At 52.7% G+C, this 16,880-nt stretch overlaps 1 protein-coding gene across 1 annotated transcript in view; it reads left to right on the forward strand.

Moving 5' to 3' along the window:
* Positions 1-1,089: 1,089 nt before the first annotated feature.
* The window catches only part of naaladl1 (N-acetylated alpha-linked acidic dipeptidase like 1), a 38,354-nt gene continuing 22,563 nt past the window's right edge, over positions 1,090-16,880 (forward strand). Inside the window, exons 1-6 of the mRNA XM_038787345.1 lie at positions 1,090-1,772; positions 4,154-4,326; positions 6,594-6,715; positions 9,527-9,646; positions 14,961-15,153; positions 15,897-15,990. Coding sequence (XP_038643273.1) covers positions 1,312-1,772; positions 4,154-4,326; positions 6,594-6,715; positions 9,527-9,646; positions 14,961-15,153; positions 15,897-15,990 — 1,163 coding nt within the window. The 5' untranslated portion in view covers positions 1,090-1,311. The remainder of the gene's footprint in view (positions 1,773-4,153; positions 4,327-6,593; positions 6,716-9,526; positions 9,647-14,960; positions 15,154-15,896; positions 15,991-16,880) is intronic.

The following is a 16,880-nucleotide window of genomic DNA, read 5'->3' on the forward strand; positions in this document are numbered from 1 at the left end:
GCAGACTCCACACAGACAGTGACCCAGCCGGGAATCGAACCTGGGACCCTGGAGCTGTGAAGCATTTATGCTAACCACTATGCTACCGTGCTGCCTTCATGTATGATAATACCACAACACTCACACACTCACTGTCACCTCACACACTCTCGTCACTCACACACTCACTGTCATCTCACACACTCTCCTCACTCACACACTCACTGTCACCTCACACACTCTCGTCACTCACACTCTCGTCACTCACACTCACTGTCATCTCACACAGACACACTCACACACACACTCTCGTCACTCACACACTCACTGTCATCTCACACACTCTCCTCACTCACACACTCGTCACTCACACACTCACTCACCTCACACAGACACACTCACACAGACACACTCACACACACTCTCCTCACTCACACACTCACTGTCACCTCACACAGACACACTCACACACACACTGTCCTCACTCACACACTCACTGTCACCTCACACACTCTCCTCACTCACACACTCACTGTCACCTCACACAGACACACTCACACACTCATTCTCATCACCCCCCACTAGGGGCTGTCACCCCACACCCCCATTTTGTGTTTATTGATTTTTCTTTCTTTAAAAAATGTTTTCCCCCCCAATTCAGGGGCAATTTAACGTGGCCAGTCCACCTGCACTGCACATCTATAATCTTTATCAGTGTCACAAGTAGGCTTACATTAACGCTGCAATGAAGTTACTGTGAAAATCCCCTCGTCGCCACATTCCGGCGCCTGTTCGGGTACACGGAGGGAGAATTCAGAATGTCCAATTCACCCAACAGGCACGTCTTTCGGGACTTGTGGGAGGAAACCGGAGCACCCGGAGGAAACCCACGCAGACACGGGGAGAACGTGCAGACTCCGCACAGGCAGTGACCCAGCCGGGAATCGAACCCGGGACCCTGACGCTGTGAAGCGACAGTGCTAACCACTGAGCTACCGTGCCGCCCCTTTTCGGGTTGTGGGGGGGGGGGTGAGACCCACGCTGACACCGGGAGAATGTGCAAACTCCACATGGACAGTGGCCCGGGGCCAGGATCGAGCCCGCGTCCTCGACGCCGTGAGGCAGCAGTGCTAACCACTGTGCCCCGTGCTGCCCTTTTGTCTTCTATTTAAGAGTATCAAGCGGGACAGGTGCGGCATTAAATTATTAAACAGAAGGCAGGTATGCAATGCCGCATTCTGCAAATAAACAAACCATCATGAATAGGATTTGTGTCTAGTTTCATACCTCACCTTGGGATGCATTCATCTTGAGGAACTGGTGGCTATCAAGATGGGTCATGGCATCCAAAGTCTGAAACAGCTTTCTGAACATCAAAGGTTTATGCTCCTTATGGCTGAACCTTATCTCAATAAAGATCTCAGATGGTTGCTAATGTATAACTGGGGATTACACATTAGCCTCAGCTCTGTCACCATCAGACGGCATCCTCCCATTGATCCAAGGTCAGCAGATCCACCACGGTTACCCCCCCCCTGGGGATCCTGCCTCCTGGCTTCCCCCCCCGCACTGTGGTTTCAACGGCTCAGGATGAGGACCTGGCAGATCGCTCTGCTCAGCGGAGTGCTCACCGGGACGGCTGCCTTGGTCGTGGGCCTCCTGATTGGCCACTTCGCCATCGCGAAGGATGGGGGCTCGGAGCAGGCACAGGCCCCCGCCCAGGACATCGACGAGTCGCTCATCCGTCGCTTCATGGACCAGATCGACAGCAAGCGGATCGAGGAAAACCTGAGGTACGAGCAGTGCGGGCGTAGGTGGTGGTGGTGGTGGTGGGGGGGGGGGGGGGCTGCATTCCCTCGGGGCTGGGGGGTAACTGTAACCAGGGGTGACTGTAACCAGAGTTGAATTCTGACCACCATACCCCTTCAGGAAGGATGTCAGGGGCTCGGAGAGGTTTGTTAGGAAGGTACCAGGGATGAGGGACTTCGGTTCAGATGGGGAAGACTGGAGAGGCAGGGATTGTTCTCCTCCGAGCAGAGAAGGGTAAGGGGGGAGAGGTGGGCAGAGTAAAAAATGTGTTTTTTCCAAATTAAGGGGCAATTTAGCACATCCAATCCACCTACCTGCACATCTTTGGGTTGTGGGGGCGAAACCCATGCAAACACGGGGAGAATAGGGGCTGGTTTAGCACACTGGGCTAAATCGCTGGCTTTGAAAGCAGGCCAAGGCAGGCCAGCAGCACGGTTCAATTCCCGTACCAGCCTCCCTGAACAGGCGCCGGAATGTGGCGACTAGGGGCTTTTGAAAGCAACTTCATTGGAAGCCTACTCGTGACAATAAGCGATTTTCATTTTGATGTGCAAACTCCACACGGACAGTCACCCAGAGCCGGGATCGAACCTGGGAGCTCGGCGCCGAGGGACGGTAAGGCTAGCCGACTGCGCCACCGTGCTGCCCTGTGGGCGGAGTAAATTGAGGCGTTAAAAATCGTGAGGGATTTCTGATAGAGCAGATGAGGAGAAAGTGTTTCCAGGGGCAGGAAATGAAAATGATATGACATGAAAATCGCTTATTGCCACGAGTAGGCTTCAATGACGTTACTGTGAAAAGCCCCTAGTCGCCACATTCCGGCGCCTGTTCGGGGAGGCGGGATTCTATGATCTGGAGGCTAAGTGTTGACGCCGTCGGAAACGACATCGCCTTTCTCGACGGTGTCAAACACGGCCTCAGGATCAGCAATTCTGGCCCCTACAGGGGGCCAGCACGGCACTGAAGCGACCCACGCCGTTCCAGCTGCCGATCCCGGCATAACCTGGGCGCCGCAGGATCCGCGCATGCGCACTGGCACCGGCGCTGGCCCCGACGCAACATGGCACAGGGCTACAGGGGCCGTCGCGGAAGATAGGAGGGCACCAGCCAGAGAGGCCGGCCCCCCGATCGGTGGGCCCCGATCGCGGGCCAGGCCACATCGGAGGCCCGCCCGGAGTCGGACACCCCCCCCCCCCCCCCCCCCCCCCAGGGTTACGGAGAACGGGCAGGATGGAGGAGTTAAGGCCAGGATGAGATCAGCCACGATCGTATTGAACGGTGGAGCAGGATCCAGAGGCTAAATTGCCGACTCCTGCTCCTAGTTCTGATGTTCTAAGAAGTAACCATTCCGTCTAATTCCACCGACCAGCTCTTGGTTTATAGCTAACAGCACCTCAAGGACAAATCTGGTGTTCTTGATTAATAAGGGGATTTCTGGGCAGCACGGTGGCCTAGTGGTTAGCACAGATGCCTCACGGCGCTGAGGTCCCAGGTCCGATCCCGGCTCTGGGTCACTGTCCGTGTGGAGTTTGCACATTCTCCCTGTGTCTGCATGGGTTTCGCCTCCACAACCCAAAATTGTGCAGGGTAGGTGGATTGGCCACGCTAAATTGCCCCTTAATTGGAAAAAATAATTGGGTACCCTAAATTTATAAAAAAAATATTTTTTTAAAAAAAAGGGGATTTCTTGATTAATCAGGGGATATGGGGCTATGGGGAGAAGACAGGAGAATGGGAATGAGTAACATATCAGCCATGATCGAATGGTGGAGCAGACTCGATGGGCCGAATGACCTAATACTGCTCCTACACCTTATGGTCTTATAGTATGACCCTGAAAACAGAAGTGATGCCGTTGATCAATTTCTTTAAGGATCTATTCGTGGCCAGCAGTTGAGGGGGGGTGAAGGTTTAGAGGGGCAGGGGTGAGGGGGGAGGATGCTTGGGTTGAAGGGGGGGATGGGGTTTAGGGTCGTTACTGTTACTTAATTAAAATAGAAATGGTAAACTGTTTCTTTATATAGTTATGCCTTTGTATGTGAGAAGTTGACAATATTTTGAAGAAAAAAATAGATTTTTTAAAAAAGTAATAAATGAAGCGATTAGTCTCCAGATGTCCACATGCAATCTGCCCATTTCCAGGATTTAGATTTAACTTTAAGGGACAGGTCATAAAACGCACAGCTCCACAGTTAGCAGCATGTTACAATATGCTTTTCTACAATTCAAGGGGATTGTTCTCAGATTTTAACAAAGCAGAGATTGCACTGACCTGTAACGAGCAATGCCGCAGGATATCCACTAATTCGTTGGCTGTATTGATGTTCTCTGCACTCTTATGTGCTGCTGAATTTTCCTCTCGCAGGGAACTCTCTAAAAAGCCTCACATGGCCACGAGCAAAGGGGACATTGATTTGGTCAACCTGATGTTAAACAGATGGCAGAACAAAGAGACTGGTTTGGATGAAGCTAAGAAGGTGACGTACAACGTGTTCCTGTCCTTTCCAGACAAGAACAAACCTAACAGAGTATCTGTAGGTAAGGACACATCATCCACACCCACTACAGCATCCAGACCAAACACTCCCAGGACAGGTACAGCGCGGGGTTAGATACAGAGTACAGCTCCCTCTACACTGTCCCCATCAAACACTCCCAGGACAGGTATAGCACAGGGTTAGATACAGAGTAAAGCTCCCTCTACACTGTCCCCATCAAACACTCCCAGGACAGGTACAGCACGGGGTTAGGTACAGAGTAAAGCTCCCTCTACACTGTCCCCATCAAACATTCCCAGGACAGGTACAGCGCGGGGTTAGATACAGAGTACAGCTCCCTCTACACTGTCCCCATCAAACACTCCCAGGACAGGTATAGCACAGGGTTAGATACAGAGTAAAGCTCCCTCTACACTGTCCCCATCAAATACTCCCAGGACAGGTACAGCGCGTGGTTAAATACAGAGTAAAGCTCCCTCTACACTGTCCCCATCAAACTCTCCCAGGACAGGTACAGCACGGGGTTAGATACAGAGCAAAGCTCCCTCCACACTGTCCCCATCAAACACTCCCAGGACAGGGACAGCACGGGGTTAGATACAGAGTAAAGCCGATCTGTCCCCTGGCCGCCTATAAGGACCCCCCCCCCCCCCCCCTCCGCTGTGTCCGATCCCCCCACCCCTCCACCACGGCGGCCGTGGACTAAGTCCACAGCCGCCACGCAAACACCCCGACCGCCGACAGGTGGTTAGAACCACGCCATCGGGAACTCGGCCGATCGGGAGCGAAGGATCGTTGGGCCTCTGGCAAACCGCCCCCAGCCGCCGACCGGCACCGGGCCCGATTTCGGTGTGAAATTGGATTCTCCGCCCCCGTACCGAACGCGATTTCGGCACAGGACAACGGTGAATCCAGCCCATTATCTTTCAATATTGCAGCAGTATCTTCTTTAATCAACAGTTCAACTCCACCACCTGTTCCTTTCTGTCTCTCCTTCCTAAAAACTGAGTAGTCCTCAATGTTTCGTTCCCATCCTTGATCACCGTGGAGCCATGTCTCCAACTATATCACACCCTTTCACATCTATCTGTGCAACTGATTAATTAATTTAAAAAAAAATAATTTAGCATACCCAATTACTTTTTTCCAATGAAGGAGCACTTTAGCCTGGCCATTCCACCTACCCTGCACATCTTTGGGTTGTTGGGGCGAAACCCACGCAGACACGGGAGAATGTGCAAACTCCACACGGACAGTGACCCAGAGCCGGGATCGAACCTGGGACCTCTGCGCCGTGAGGCTACAGGGCTAACCCACCGCCACCGTGCTGCTCCTGATTCATTAATTTTATCTCGAATGCTCCACGCGTTCAGGTACAAAAGCGTAAGGCTAGTCCTTTTAATGTCCCTTCCCTATTGTTTTTTACAATGTCGTTATCTGATTCAGACCCTTGATTTCTCTGCCTATCTCTTTTCTTAAACTCCTTTCTGTCTTTTTCTCTTGTTCTTGATATCCCCCCTTCTGTGAATCCTTACATAGGTTCCCATTCCCCTGCCATACAAGTTTAAACCCTCCCCAACCACTCTAGCAAGTACCTCCACCCTCCCTAAGGACATCAGTCCCGGTCCTGCCCAGGTGTGACACATCCCGTTTGTACAGGCCCCACCTCCCCCAGAACCGGTTCCAATGCCCCAGGAATCTGAACCCCTCCCCGTCACACCATCTCTTCAGCCACGCATTCATCCAATATATCCTGCTATTTCTACCCTGATCAGCACTGGTAGTAATTCTGAGATCATTATCCTTGAGGTCCCACTTCTCAACATTGTTCTCAACTCCTGATATTCTGCTTTTACGACCTGATTCCTCTTTGTATTTTACCTATTACAGACTCGACCATTCAATTCCCTTCAAACCCGGCCTAATCTGCTCCATCACAATCTCTGCTGCCCTTGACCCTGTAGGTGCTGGAGATCGTGGGTTTGGAAGGTGCTGTCGATGGCGAGTTGCTGCAGTGCATCTTGTAGACGGTACACACGGCAGCCACTGTGCGTCGATGGTGGAGCGAGTGAATGTCGAAGGTGGCGGATGTGGTTGCCAACCAGGCGGGCTTTGAGAAGGACTTTGTTGCCCGTATTCAGGTGGTCCGGGAACAGGAGACTTTTAAGAGAGTCCGAGAAAGCTGATGGCGCAGAAAGAGGCCACTCTGGCCATCACGCCTGTGCTGTCCGCAAAACGAGCCACGTATTTCCAATCCCGCTTTTGAGCTTCTGGACCGTAGCCATGTCAATCCCTTTCTCTCCGCAGTGGCACAAAATGGCACCAAGCTCTTCCAGTCGCGAATTACGGAGCTGAATTACACCAAGGATCAGCTGGACCCGGATGTAGTCCAGCCCTTTGCGGCCTTCTCACCTGCTGGAGTGGTCCAGGTACATCGATCAGAAATGGGTTACCAAGTGGAGGGAAATGTTGCCTAGGATTCTAATTTTTGCCCTCATCCGGACAAACACAGGAATGCCAAATTTCCAAATGACTTGCCGCTCCTGATGAGTGCAAGACAAAAAGCTTCAACAGTGTGTCCCTCTTCCCCACAGTGAGTTAAAATCCCACTCTGTCCACTGACGTAGCTTTATTTTGAAGTACCGTCAACTTTGACATGCCAGGGCAGCACTGTGGCGCAGTGGGTTAGCCCTGCTGCCTCACGACGCCGAGGTCCCAGGTTCGATCCCGGCTCTGGGTCACTGTCCGTGCGGAGTTTGCACATTCTCCCCGAGTCCGTGTGGGTTTTGCCCCCACAACCCAAAAGATGTGAAGGATAGGTGGATTGGCCACGCTAAATTGTCCCTTAATTGGAAAAAATGAATTAAAAAATAAAATCTTTGAAATGTAGAAGACACAGCAGCTGATCTGGGCACAACAAAATCCCACAAAGAGTATTTAAGATCCTGGGAACATCCAATTTCACAATGTTGACTGAGGAATAAAATCTGGTTTCAGGATGCCAGAGATTACTGACCCTCTGACAGTGAGGCACTCCCACAGTACTGACCCTCTGACAGTGAGGCACTCCCTCAGTACTGACCCTCTGACAGTGAGGCACTCCCTCAGTACTGACCCTCTGACAGTGAGGCACTCCCACAGTACTGACCCTCTGACAGTGAGGCACTCCCTCAGTACTGACCCTCTGACAGTGCAGCACTCCCTCAGTACTGACTCTCTGACAGTGCAGCACTCCCTCAGTACTGACCCTCTGACAGTGCAGCACTCCCTCAGTACTGACCCTCTGACAGTGCAGCACTCCCTCAGTACTGACCCTCTGACAGTGCAGCGCTCCCTCAGTACTGACCCTCTGACAGTGCGGCACTCCCTCAGTACTGACCCACTGACACTGCGGCTCTCCCTCAGTACTGACCCTCTGACAGTGCAGCGCTCCTTCAGTACTGACTCTCTGACAGTGCAGCGCTCCCTCAGTGCTGATTCTCTGACAGTGCGGCGCTCCCTCAGTACTGACCCACTGACAGTGCAGCGCTCCCTCAGTACTGACCCTCTGACAGTGCAGCACTCCCTCAGTACAGACCCTCTGACAGTGCAGCGCTCCCTCAGTACTGACCCTCTGACAGTGCAGCACTCCCTCAGTACTGACCCTCCGACAGTGCAGCACCCCCTCAGTACTGACCCTATGACAGTGCAGCGCTCCCTCAGTACTGACCCTCTGACAGTGCAGCGCTCCCTCAGTACTGACTCTCCGACAGTGCAGCGCTCCCTCAGTGCTGACTCTCTGACAGTGCGGCGCTCCCTCAGTACTGACCCTCTGACAGTGCAGCGCTCACTCAGTACTGACTCTCTGACAGTGCAGCACTCTCTCAGTACTGATCCTCTGACAGTGTTCACTCCCTCATTACTGACTCTCTGACAGTGCATCACTCCCTCAGTACTGACCCTCTGACAGTGCGGTGCTCCCTCAGTACTGACCCTCTGACAGTGCGGCACTCCCTCAGTACTGATCCTCTGACAGTGTTCACTCCCTCAGTACTGACTCTCTGACAGTGCAGCACTCCCTCAGTACTGACCCTCTGACAGTGCGGCGCTCCCTCAGTACTGACCCTCTGACAGTGCGGCACTCCCTCTGTACTGACCCTCTGACAGTGCAGTGCTCCCTCAGTACTGACCCTCTGACAGTGCGGCACTCCCTCAGTACTGACCCTCTGACAGTGCAGTGCTCCCTCAGTACTGACCCTCTGACCGTGCAGTGCTCCCTCAGTACTGACTCTCTGACAGTGCAGCACTCCCTCAGTACTGACCCTCTGACAGTGCAGCACTCCCTCAGTACTGACTCTCTGACAGTGCAGCACTCCCTCAGTACTGACCCTCTGACCGTGCAGTGCTCCCTCAGTACTGACTCTCTGACAGTGCAGCACTCCCTCAGTACTGACCCTCTGACAGTGCGGCACTCCCTCAGTACTGACCCTCTGACAGTGCAGCACTCCCTCAGTACATACCCTCTGACAGTGCAGCATTCCCTCAGTACTGACTCTCCGACAGTGAAAAACTGTTCCCATTGGTTGAAGGATCCAGAACGAGAGGGCCAGAGATGTAAAATGATTCTGAGATGAAGCTATGGAAGCTCAAGGAACAACATTCTCACACTGCAAATTTTACAAAAATGAGGGAACGGACAAAATATTTCTGAGTCGGGATGGGCGAGCGGCTCGGAGGGGGGGGAACTTGCAGGCGGGGGTGTTCCCCGTGCGTCTGCTGCTGCCCTCGTCCTTCTAGACGGTAGAGGTGGCGGGTTTGGAAGGTGCTGTCGAAGGAGCGAGTGGCTGCGGGGCGTCTTGTAGACGGTGCGCACGGCTGCCGCTGTGCGTCGGGGGGTGGAGGGGGTGAATGTTTGTGGTTAGCGTGTCGTTTGAGCGGGGCTGCTTTGTCCTGGATCTTGAAGGATCTGCTCGATAGTTTGGTGGTGGCAGGTTCAATCGAGGTTTCCAGAGGGACTTCGATTGCTAGCTGAAAAGGAAGAATGTGCACGGTTACGGGGAGAAGGCACTGTGGAGAATACTGGGCTGTCAGGATGGGCTGAATGGCCTCCAGTGCAGTAAATAAATCTGTGATTGAGGGACAGAGGGGCCGAATAGCCTGTTCCTCTGTTCCTCTTTCTGCAAGGGGATGGTTGCAGGCCATGTCAATGCTCTCGGTTACAGCTATGAGATGGTAACAAGCTCTCGCACCTTCCCATACAGGGCAAGCTGGTGTTCGCCAACTATGGGACAATGGACGACTACCATCATTTGAACCGAAGCATTGACCTGAACAACACAATCGCCATTGTCAAATACGGTGGGACTGGCCGTGCGGACAAGGTAGGATTGGGATATTCTGCCGCGTCGTGATTCAGCTTTCCCAGCGAAGGCGTGTGTGAGAGTGCCGCCCACTGAGGCCAGAGCAGGGCGCTCCAGCCGGAGGGTCCGCTCATAGCTGGGTGACAATAAGCCTTGGGGGAAGGCAGCGTGGTGGGCCCTGCACAACCCGAGTCCCGGTCTCTGCTGCGCTTCTGGCGGTTTCAAGCTCCCCCCCCCCCCCCCCCCCCCCCCTCCCCCCGCCCGGGGCAATGCTGCCAACTCTCCTCAGATCAGGAACGCATGCTGGAGAGGACGTACGGCTCCGTGGCACCTTTGACGAGCTGTAACAAACGGCCATTAGGGAAGCCCAAGTCACTTTCCTCTTCCGATTTGCTGTCTTCCTTGTCAGATTTGGGAGAATTGCTTGCCGTTTGTTCAAGATTAGTTAGTGACGGGTCTACTCAGTAACAGACGTTTGTCATTACAAAGAACAAAGAAAAGTACAGCACAGGAACAGGCCCTTCGGCCCTCCAAGCCCGTGCCGACCATGTTGCCCGTCTAAACTAAAACCTTCTACACTTCCGGGGTGCGTATCCCTCTATTCCCATCCTATTCATGTATTTGTCAAGATGCCCCTTAAATGTCACTATTGTCCCTGCTTCCACCACCTCCTCCGGCAGCGAGTTCCAGTCACCCACTACCCTCTGTGTATAAAACTTGCCTCGTACATCTCCTCTAAACCTTCCCCCTCGCACCTTAAACCTATGCCCCCTAGTAATTGACCCCTCTCCCCTGGGAAAAAGCCTCTGACTATCCACTCTGTCGATGCCCCTCATAATTTTGTAGACCTCTATCAGGTCGCCCCTCAACCTCCGTCATTCCAGTGAGAACAAACCGAGTTTATTCAACCTCTCCTCATAGCTAATGCCCTCCATACCAGGCAACATCCTGGTAAATCCCTTCTGCACCCTCTCTAAAGCCTCCACATCCTTCTGGTAGTGTGGCGACCAGAATTGAACACTATACTCCAAGTGTGGCCTAACTAAGGTTCAATACAGCTGCAACATGACTTGCCAATTCTTATACTCAATGCCCCGGCCAATGAAGGCAAGCATGCCGTATTACCTCTTCATCAGAACCAAAATCGAATTCAAAACTCTTGTCTGACTCTTCAACATTGTCATTACGATTAGATTCAGGCTCCTCTTTCTTATGGTCACCTTCAACCTTAGAATTCACAGAAAGTGGTTCACAACCACTGTCACGAGATACGTGATTAACATCTCACAACATTTCTTTCTTTGAGCCATTTACTGCCCAATGAGTTTTCCTAACTCCCACACGCCCTCCCGTTGGCTTCTCATTGTGTCGTCTGCAGTACGTCCCTCGGACTCATAGGTGAAGCTACCGTCTTCACTCCCGCCAAAACACTCTCCAAAAGTAGGTCTGCTCCTTCCACTGGGAATTCCTCAACCACTCCGACAATTACAGGGCCTGGCACTAAGTCGCACGGCAATTGTGCTTTATACAATGGAACTGCCATATAATCTCCATCTATCCCCTTCACTAATACCTTTGCTTTCATTGAGCTCACTGGAGGGGCAGCACGGTAGCATAGTGGTTAGCACAGTTGCTTCACAGCTCCCGGATCCCAGGTTCGATTCCGGCTTGGGTCACTGCCTGTGCGGAGTCTGCACATTCTCCCCGTGTGTGCGTGGGTTTCCTCCGGGTGCTCCGGTTTCCTCCCACAGTCCAAAGATTTGCAGGTTAGGTGGATTGGCCACGATAAATTGCCCTTAGTGTCCAAAATTGCCCTTAGTGTTGGGTGGGGTTACTGGGTTATGGGGATAGGGTGGAGGTGTTGACCTTGGGTAGGGTGCTCTTTCCAAGAGCCGGTGCAGACTCGATGGGCTGAATGGCCTCCTTCTGCACTATAAATTCTATGATTCTGTGATCTCCAGCATGAGAGTTTGAGTAGCACCTGTGTCCCTCAAAATAGTTATGGGTTTGGCTACCACTGTTGAGGATAATGGGGTGACAGAAACCTGGTATATCTCTTATCTACCTCATTCTTACATCCAGTTAAAGCTGCAATCTGCTCTGCAGTATTCTCCACCGCTGTCCCCTTTTCAGGCTCCTTCTTATGGACTCCCAAAATAGCCACAGGTTTTCCCTGCAACTTCCAACATGCTGGACGAACGTGTCCGTCCTTGTTGCAATGGTAACACCTGGGCTTCCAAGTCTCACCTCCACCCTCGGCACCTTCCTTCCAGGTCTGAGGAGGGGGATCTCGGAGCATTCCGCCAACTATCCATCCCTTAACTTGGCCCCTTGCCTTCCTTTCAATCTCCCACTTCCTGTCCTTCTCAAAAGTATGGGGGGTAACAGAACAAAGGTTTAGATTTATGGATTAGTTCATAATCGTCGGCCATAAATGCCGCTTGACTCGCAGTCTTCGTCCTCTGGTCTTCCACGTGTGTTCTCACTATAGGGGGTAGGGAATTCTTAAATTCCTCCAATAGAATGACCTCTCTCAGAGCTTCATAGGTAATTTCAACTCCCAATGCTCGTACCCGCCTATCGAAATTGTTCCGCTTTACCCTTTCAAATTCTGCATAAGTCTGTCCCGCCTGTCTCCCTAAAGTCCGAAAGTTTTGCCTCTATGCTTCAGGAACCAATTTGTGTGCATCCAGAATAGCCTGTTTGACCTCGTCATAATTCTCAGGCTCGAACTCTGATACAGAAGCATAAACCTCCTGTGCCCGCCCCGTCAATTTACGCTGGATGGGTAACGTCCACTTTTCCCTTGGCCGCTCCATTTGGCTTGGTATTTTCTCAAAAGCCCTAAAGAACGCTTCTACCTCCTCTTCATCAAATCTTGGGAGGGCCTGTAGAAATCTGAACAAATCGCCACTGGCTTCCATTCTAGGATTAAGCTCCCCTCTACTTCCTGGCAGCTTCCCACTAATTTCCAGTCCCTTCATCTGGAACTCTTTCTGTTCTACTTTTTTCTGTCTCTAACTCTAACTTTCTCATTCCCATTTATTTCTCCTTTTCCTTGTGCTTCCGCTGCATTTCTCTTTGCTGCATCTCCATTTCCTTTTGCCTCAGCTCCTTTTCATAGAATTTACAGGGCAGAAGAAGGCCATTAGGCCCATCGAGTCTGCACCAGCCCTTGAAAAGAGCACCCTACCTAAGTACATACCTCCACCCTATCCCTACACCTCCACACTATCTCCTTTTCTATTCTTTTTGATTCCCTTTCATGCTCCATCTGCAACCGGACTCTCCCCATCTCAACCTACCCACCAGAAAATGTCCCTGGTGCTACACTACCTTGTGGGCTCACATGAGTTGCTATTATCTGTTTCAAATGTAAATGTTGATCAATTATCTCCACCTTCTTAGCTTTAGCTGGTACCTCTATCTCTGACGCACCTACCAATTCGACGAACTTGACTTTGCGAAGCTCTTTTAAACAAGCCAGAGATAAGTCTTCCACCTCAAGAAAACTCTGAACAGCTTCCAGAGCCATCCTGTTATAGCATTTACAGTGCAGAAGGAGGCCATTCGGCCCATCGATATCACTACAAACCTGGTGCATCTTTTACTTGACGCTATGAAATGAAAAATGAAAATGAAAATGGCTTATTGTCACGAGTAGGCTTCAAATGAAGTTACTGTGAAAAGCCCCTAGTCGCCACATTCCGGCGCCTGTTCGGGGAGGCTGTTACGGGAATCGAACCGCGCTGCTGGCCTGCTTTCAAAGCCAGCGATTTAGCCCAGTGTGCTAAACAGCCCCTACCATTCCAAAGATCCCGGACGTGCCCCAAAATCATGTTACGCCACCCTGGGCAAGCACGCGGTCAATTCCAGCCCCTCGTACCCTGGAGTCAACACAAGTGTATGAACCAATAATTTTTATAAAAATACCCAACGTCTTTGGCCCTTGGCTGTCCAGTAATTACAGTCACCAGGATTGTAACTTGAAACAATTTCTGTTTGTTTATAACAAGAATGATGATGAAATATGTAGTAAGTACAACTGGATAACAACAAGCTAGCCTACCACTGACTTTAAATGCCCCATCCAATACCCCCACACACACAAGACAGACAAACACAGAGGGGTGGAAAGGGGTGAAAATAATAAGCATGAAGGTCAAAAGATAAGAACCTTTGCTTCAGATGGTGGATCTTTAGCTCATTTTCCTCACAGCGAGCTTGTAGATTAAAGTCTCTGGTTTACAGCTGGCAATGGTCTTCCTTGCAGAGTCATTCATATAACACAGCGCTTACAGGCAGCAGGCTTTCTGGAGAGCCGCCTTATTTCTTATCAAACTGGGCCTTCAGCTCTTGGTTCACATCCAGGCCGCCATTGTTCTGTAGAGACACTTTATCTCACACCAAACCTTGCTTCCAGCTCGTGGTCTGACTTCAGGCCTCTGCGGTCTCGAGAGAACGATAGCCGGTCCTGCAGGAGAGCGGGTCAACCCTCACGGTGGCCTTGCGGAAAGGAGTAGTTCGCTCATTTTGGAGAGAGTTAGTTAGATTCTTCCATCCAGGCCGCTGAATCAAAAGTGAAACCAAACTGAAGCCTCGTGGCTCTAAAAACATTCCAGTGGGATCAGATTCGTCGCCACCTGTTACGGGGCAGAGTACAGCCCTTTGGGCCAATTCACTGCTGCCCCCTCGCCCCCCCTGCCCCCAAGCCAAATCAATCAAACTGAGTCATCGCTGATGTCATCTAGTCTGCAATCGCCCACCTGAAACAGCACAGCACCTTGGGATCCTTTCCTTTGAATTAAAGTCACAGGTTCATTAAACATTCATGGATCGAAAATGTCACACAAAAATGTTTTAAAAGGCAATAAACGGGGAATAAACAGGAACAATCGGGAAGGACTTTACAACTGACATCTCCTTACTGGGAAAATCGGTGTATTGAGATGCACTCAAATGCGCCCTCCCCCCCCCCCCCCCCCCCCCCCCCAGACACAGGTGGGTTGGAATCGGATCGGATGTCAACATTTCCGTTTAAATGGTGTCGGGACAGTGGGGAACGAGCAACCAATCATGTCCCGGGTGGCAGATTGGCCTTCAGGATATGATAATAAAATTGCACAGCCTTGGATTGTACCCGCCGTCCAGGTTTCAACCTCGGCCGGCCTGGCTTCCCCAGGGTGCCTGGGGGAAACCAGGAGCTAAAGGGAGGCAAGGTCTCCAGCTTGGAAATATAAGTCCCTTCCCAGTCTTGCTTGTGGGGCGGGAGGAGCAGGAATCAAGTTTTTAATCAGTGTGCGTTTATGACCGACGCATCTGCTTCTATCAACAGGGTATAAATGGAGCACAATTCGGGGTGATTGGAGTCATTGTTTACACCGATCCCGCTGATATCAATGATGGAAAATTAAGCGACAAGAATGAGACCTACCCTCACTCCTGGTACCTGCCCCCCTCTGGGGTCGAGCGTGGCTCCTACCAAAACGATTTTGGTGACCTGCTGACACCTTATTACCCTGCTAAAGGTACAATGGACCCTACGTCTCCCCCCTCCTCCCTAGCCCAGCTCAGGGTCTCACCTCAGGTCGAATCTCAGAGCCTCGGCTCAGGGTCTGGTTCCCAGGGCCTCTGCGCAGGGCCTAGTCCCCAGCTCAGGACCGTACCTCAGGGGAAACCTCAGGATCTCATCTCTAAGGTCATATCTCAGGGCCTAGATCCAGGGCCTCTTTTCTGGGGCCTAGCCACATACCTCAGGGCCTAGCCTCAGGCTCCGGGCCTTGCCTGAGGGGCTTTACTATCAGGATCTTGTCTCAGGAGATAATTCTCAGCGCCCAGACCCAGAGCCTCTACTAGGGGCCTAAACACATACCTCAGGGCCTAGCCTCAGGCTCCGGGCCTTGCCTGAGGGGCTTTAATCTCAGGATCTTGTCTCAGTAGATAATCTCAGGGCCCAGACCCAGAGCCTCTACTCGGGGCCCAAACACATACCTCAGGGCCTAGTCCCAGGCCCAGGGCCTCGCCTGAGGATCTTGTCTCAGGGGCCAATCTCAGGGCCTGGGCCCTGGACCTCTACTCAGGGGACTAGTCCCAAGGCCTCATCTCAGGGCCTAGTCCAGAGCCTCTGCTCAGGGCCTGTTATCCCGAATAGCTTCAAATGTGCGAAGGGTTAAGTGCAGGGCACAGCGGAATCCTTCTCTGACGGCTCAGGAGCTCTCCCTGAACCAGTCTGAAACCGTACTCTCATGTCATTGTATTCAATCCTTTACAGATTATACCTTCAGACAGGCTGAATCCAACATCAAAGGTTTATCACCCATTCCAGCGCAGCCTATTGGGTTTGAAGATGCTAATCGACTCATATGGTAAGTAACTGTCTCAAGCGGCTCAAAACCTCTCACCAGAACTGATTGGAAAGCACTGAAGTATCTGTACCTACAGGGGGCTGAGGAAAGTGCCCGCACTGTGGGCCTGTCCCTGTCCCTCCGCACTGTGGGCCTGTCCCTGTCCCTCCGCACTGTGGGCCTGTCCCTGTCCCTCCGCACTGTGGGCCTGCCCCTGTCCCTCCGCACTGTGGGCCTGTCCCTGGCCCTCCGCACTGTGGGCCTGTCCCTCCGCACTGTGGGCCTGTCCCTGTCCCTCCGCACTGTGGGCCTGTCCCTGTCCCTCCGCACTGTGGGCCTGTCCCTGTCCCTCCACACTGTGGGCCTGTCCCTGTCCCTCTGCACTGTGGGCCTGGCCCTGGCCCTCTGCACTGTGGGCATGTCCCTCCGCACTGTGGGCCTGTCCTGTCCCCTCCGCACTGTGGGCCTGTCCCTCCGCACTGTGGGCCTGTCCCTGTCCCTCCGCACTGTGGGCCTGTCCCTCCGCACTGTGGGCCTGTCCCTGTCCCTCCGCACTGTGGGCCTGTCCCTCCGCACTGTGGGCCTGTCCCTGTCCCTCCGCACTGTGGGCCTGTCCCTCCGCACTGTGGGCCTGTCCCTGTCCCTCCGCACTGTGGGGCCTGTCCCTCCGCACTGTGGGCCTGGCCCTGTCCCTCCGCACTGTGGGCAGGTCCCTGTCCCTCCGCACTGTGGGGCCTGTCCCTGTCCCTCCGCACTGTGGGCCTGTTCCTGGCCCTCCGCACTGTGGGCCTGGCCCTGTCCCTCCGCACTGTGGGCCTGTCCCTGTCCCTCCGCACTGTGGGCCTGTCCCTGTCCCTCCGCACTGTGGGCCTGTCCCTGTCCCTCCGCACTGTGGGCCTGTCCCTGTCCCC

This window comes from Scyliorhinus canicula, chromosome 31 (assembly GCF_902713615.1).
Source record: "Scyliorhinus canicula chromosome 31, sScyCan1.1, whole genome shotgun sequence".
In the NCBI taxonomy this organism is placed as follows: Eukaryota; Metazoa; Chordata; class Chondrichthyes; order Carcharhiniformes; family Scyliorhinidae; genus Scyliorhinus; species Scyliorhinus canicula.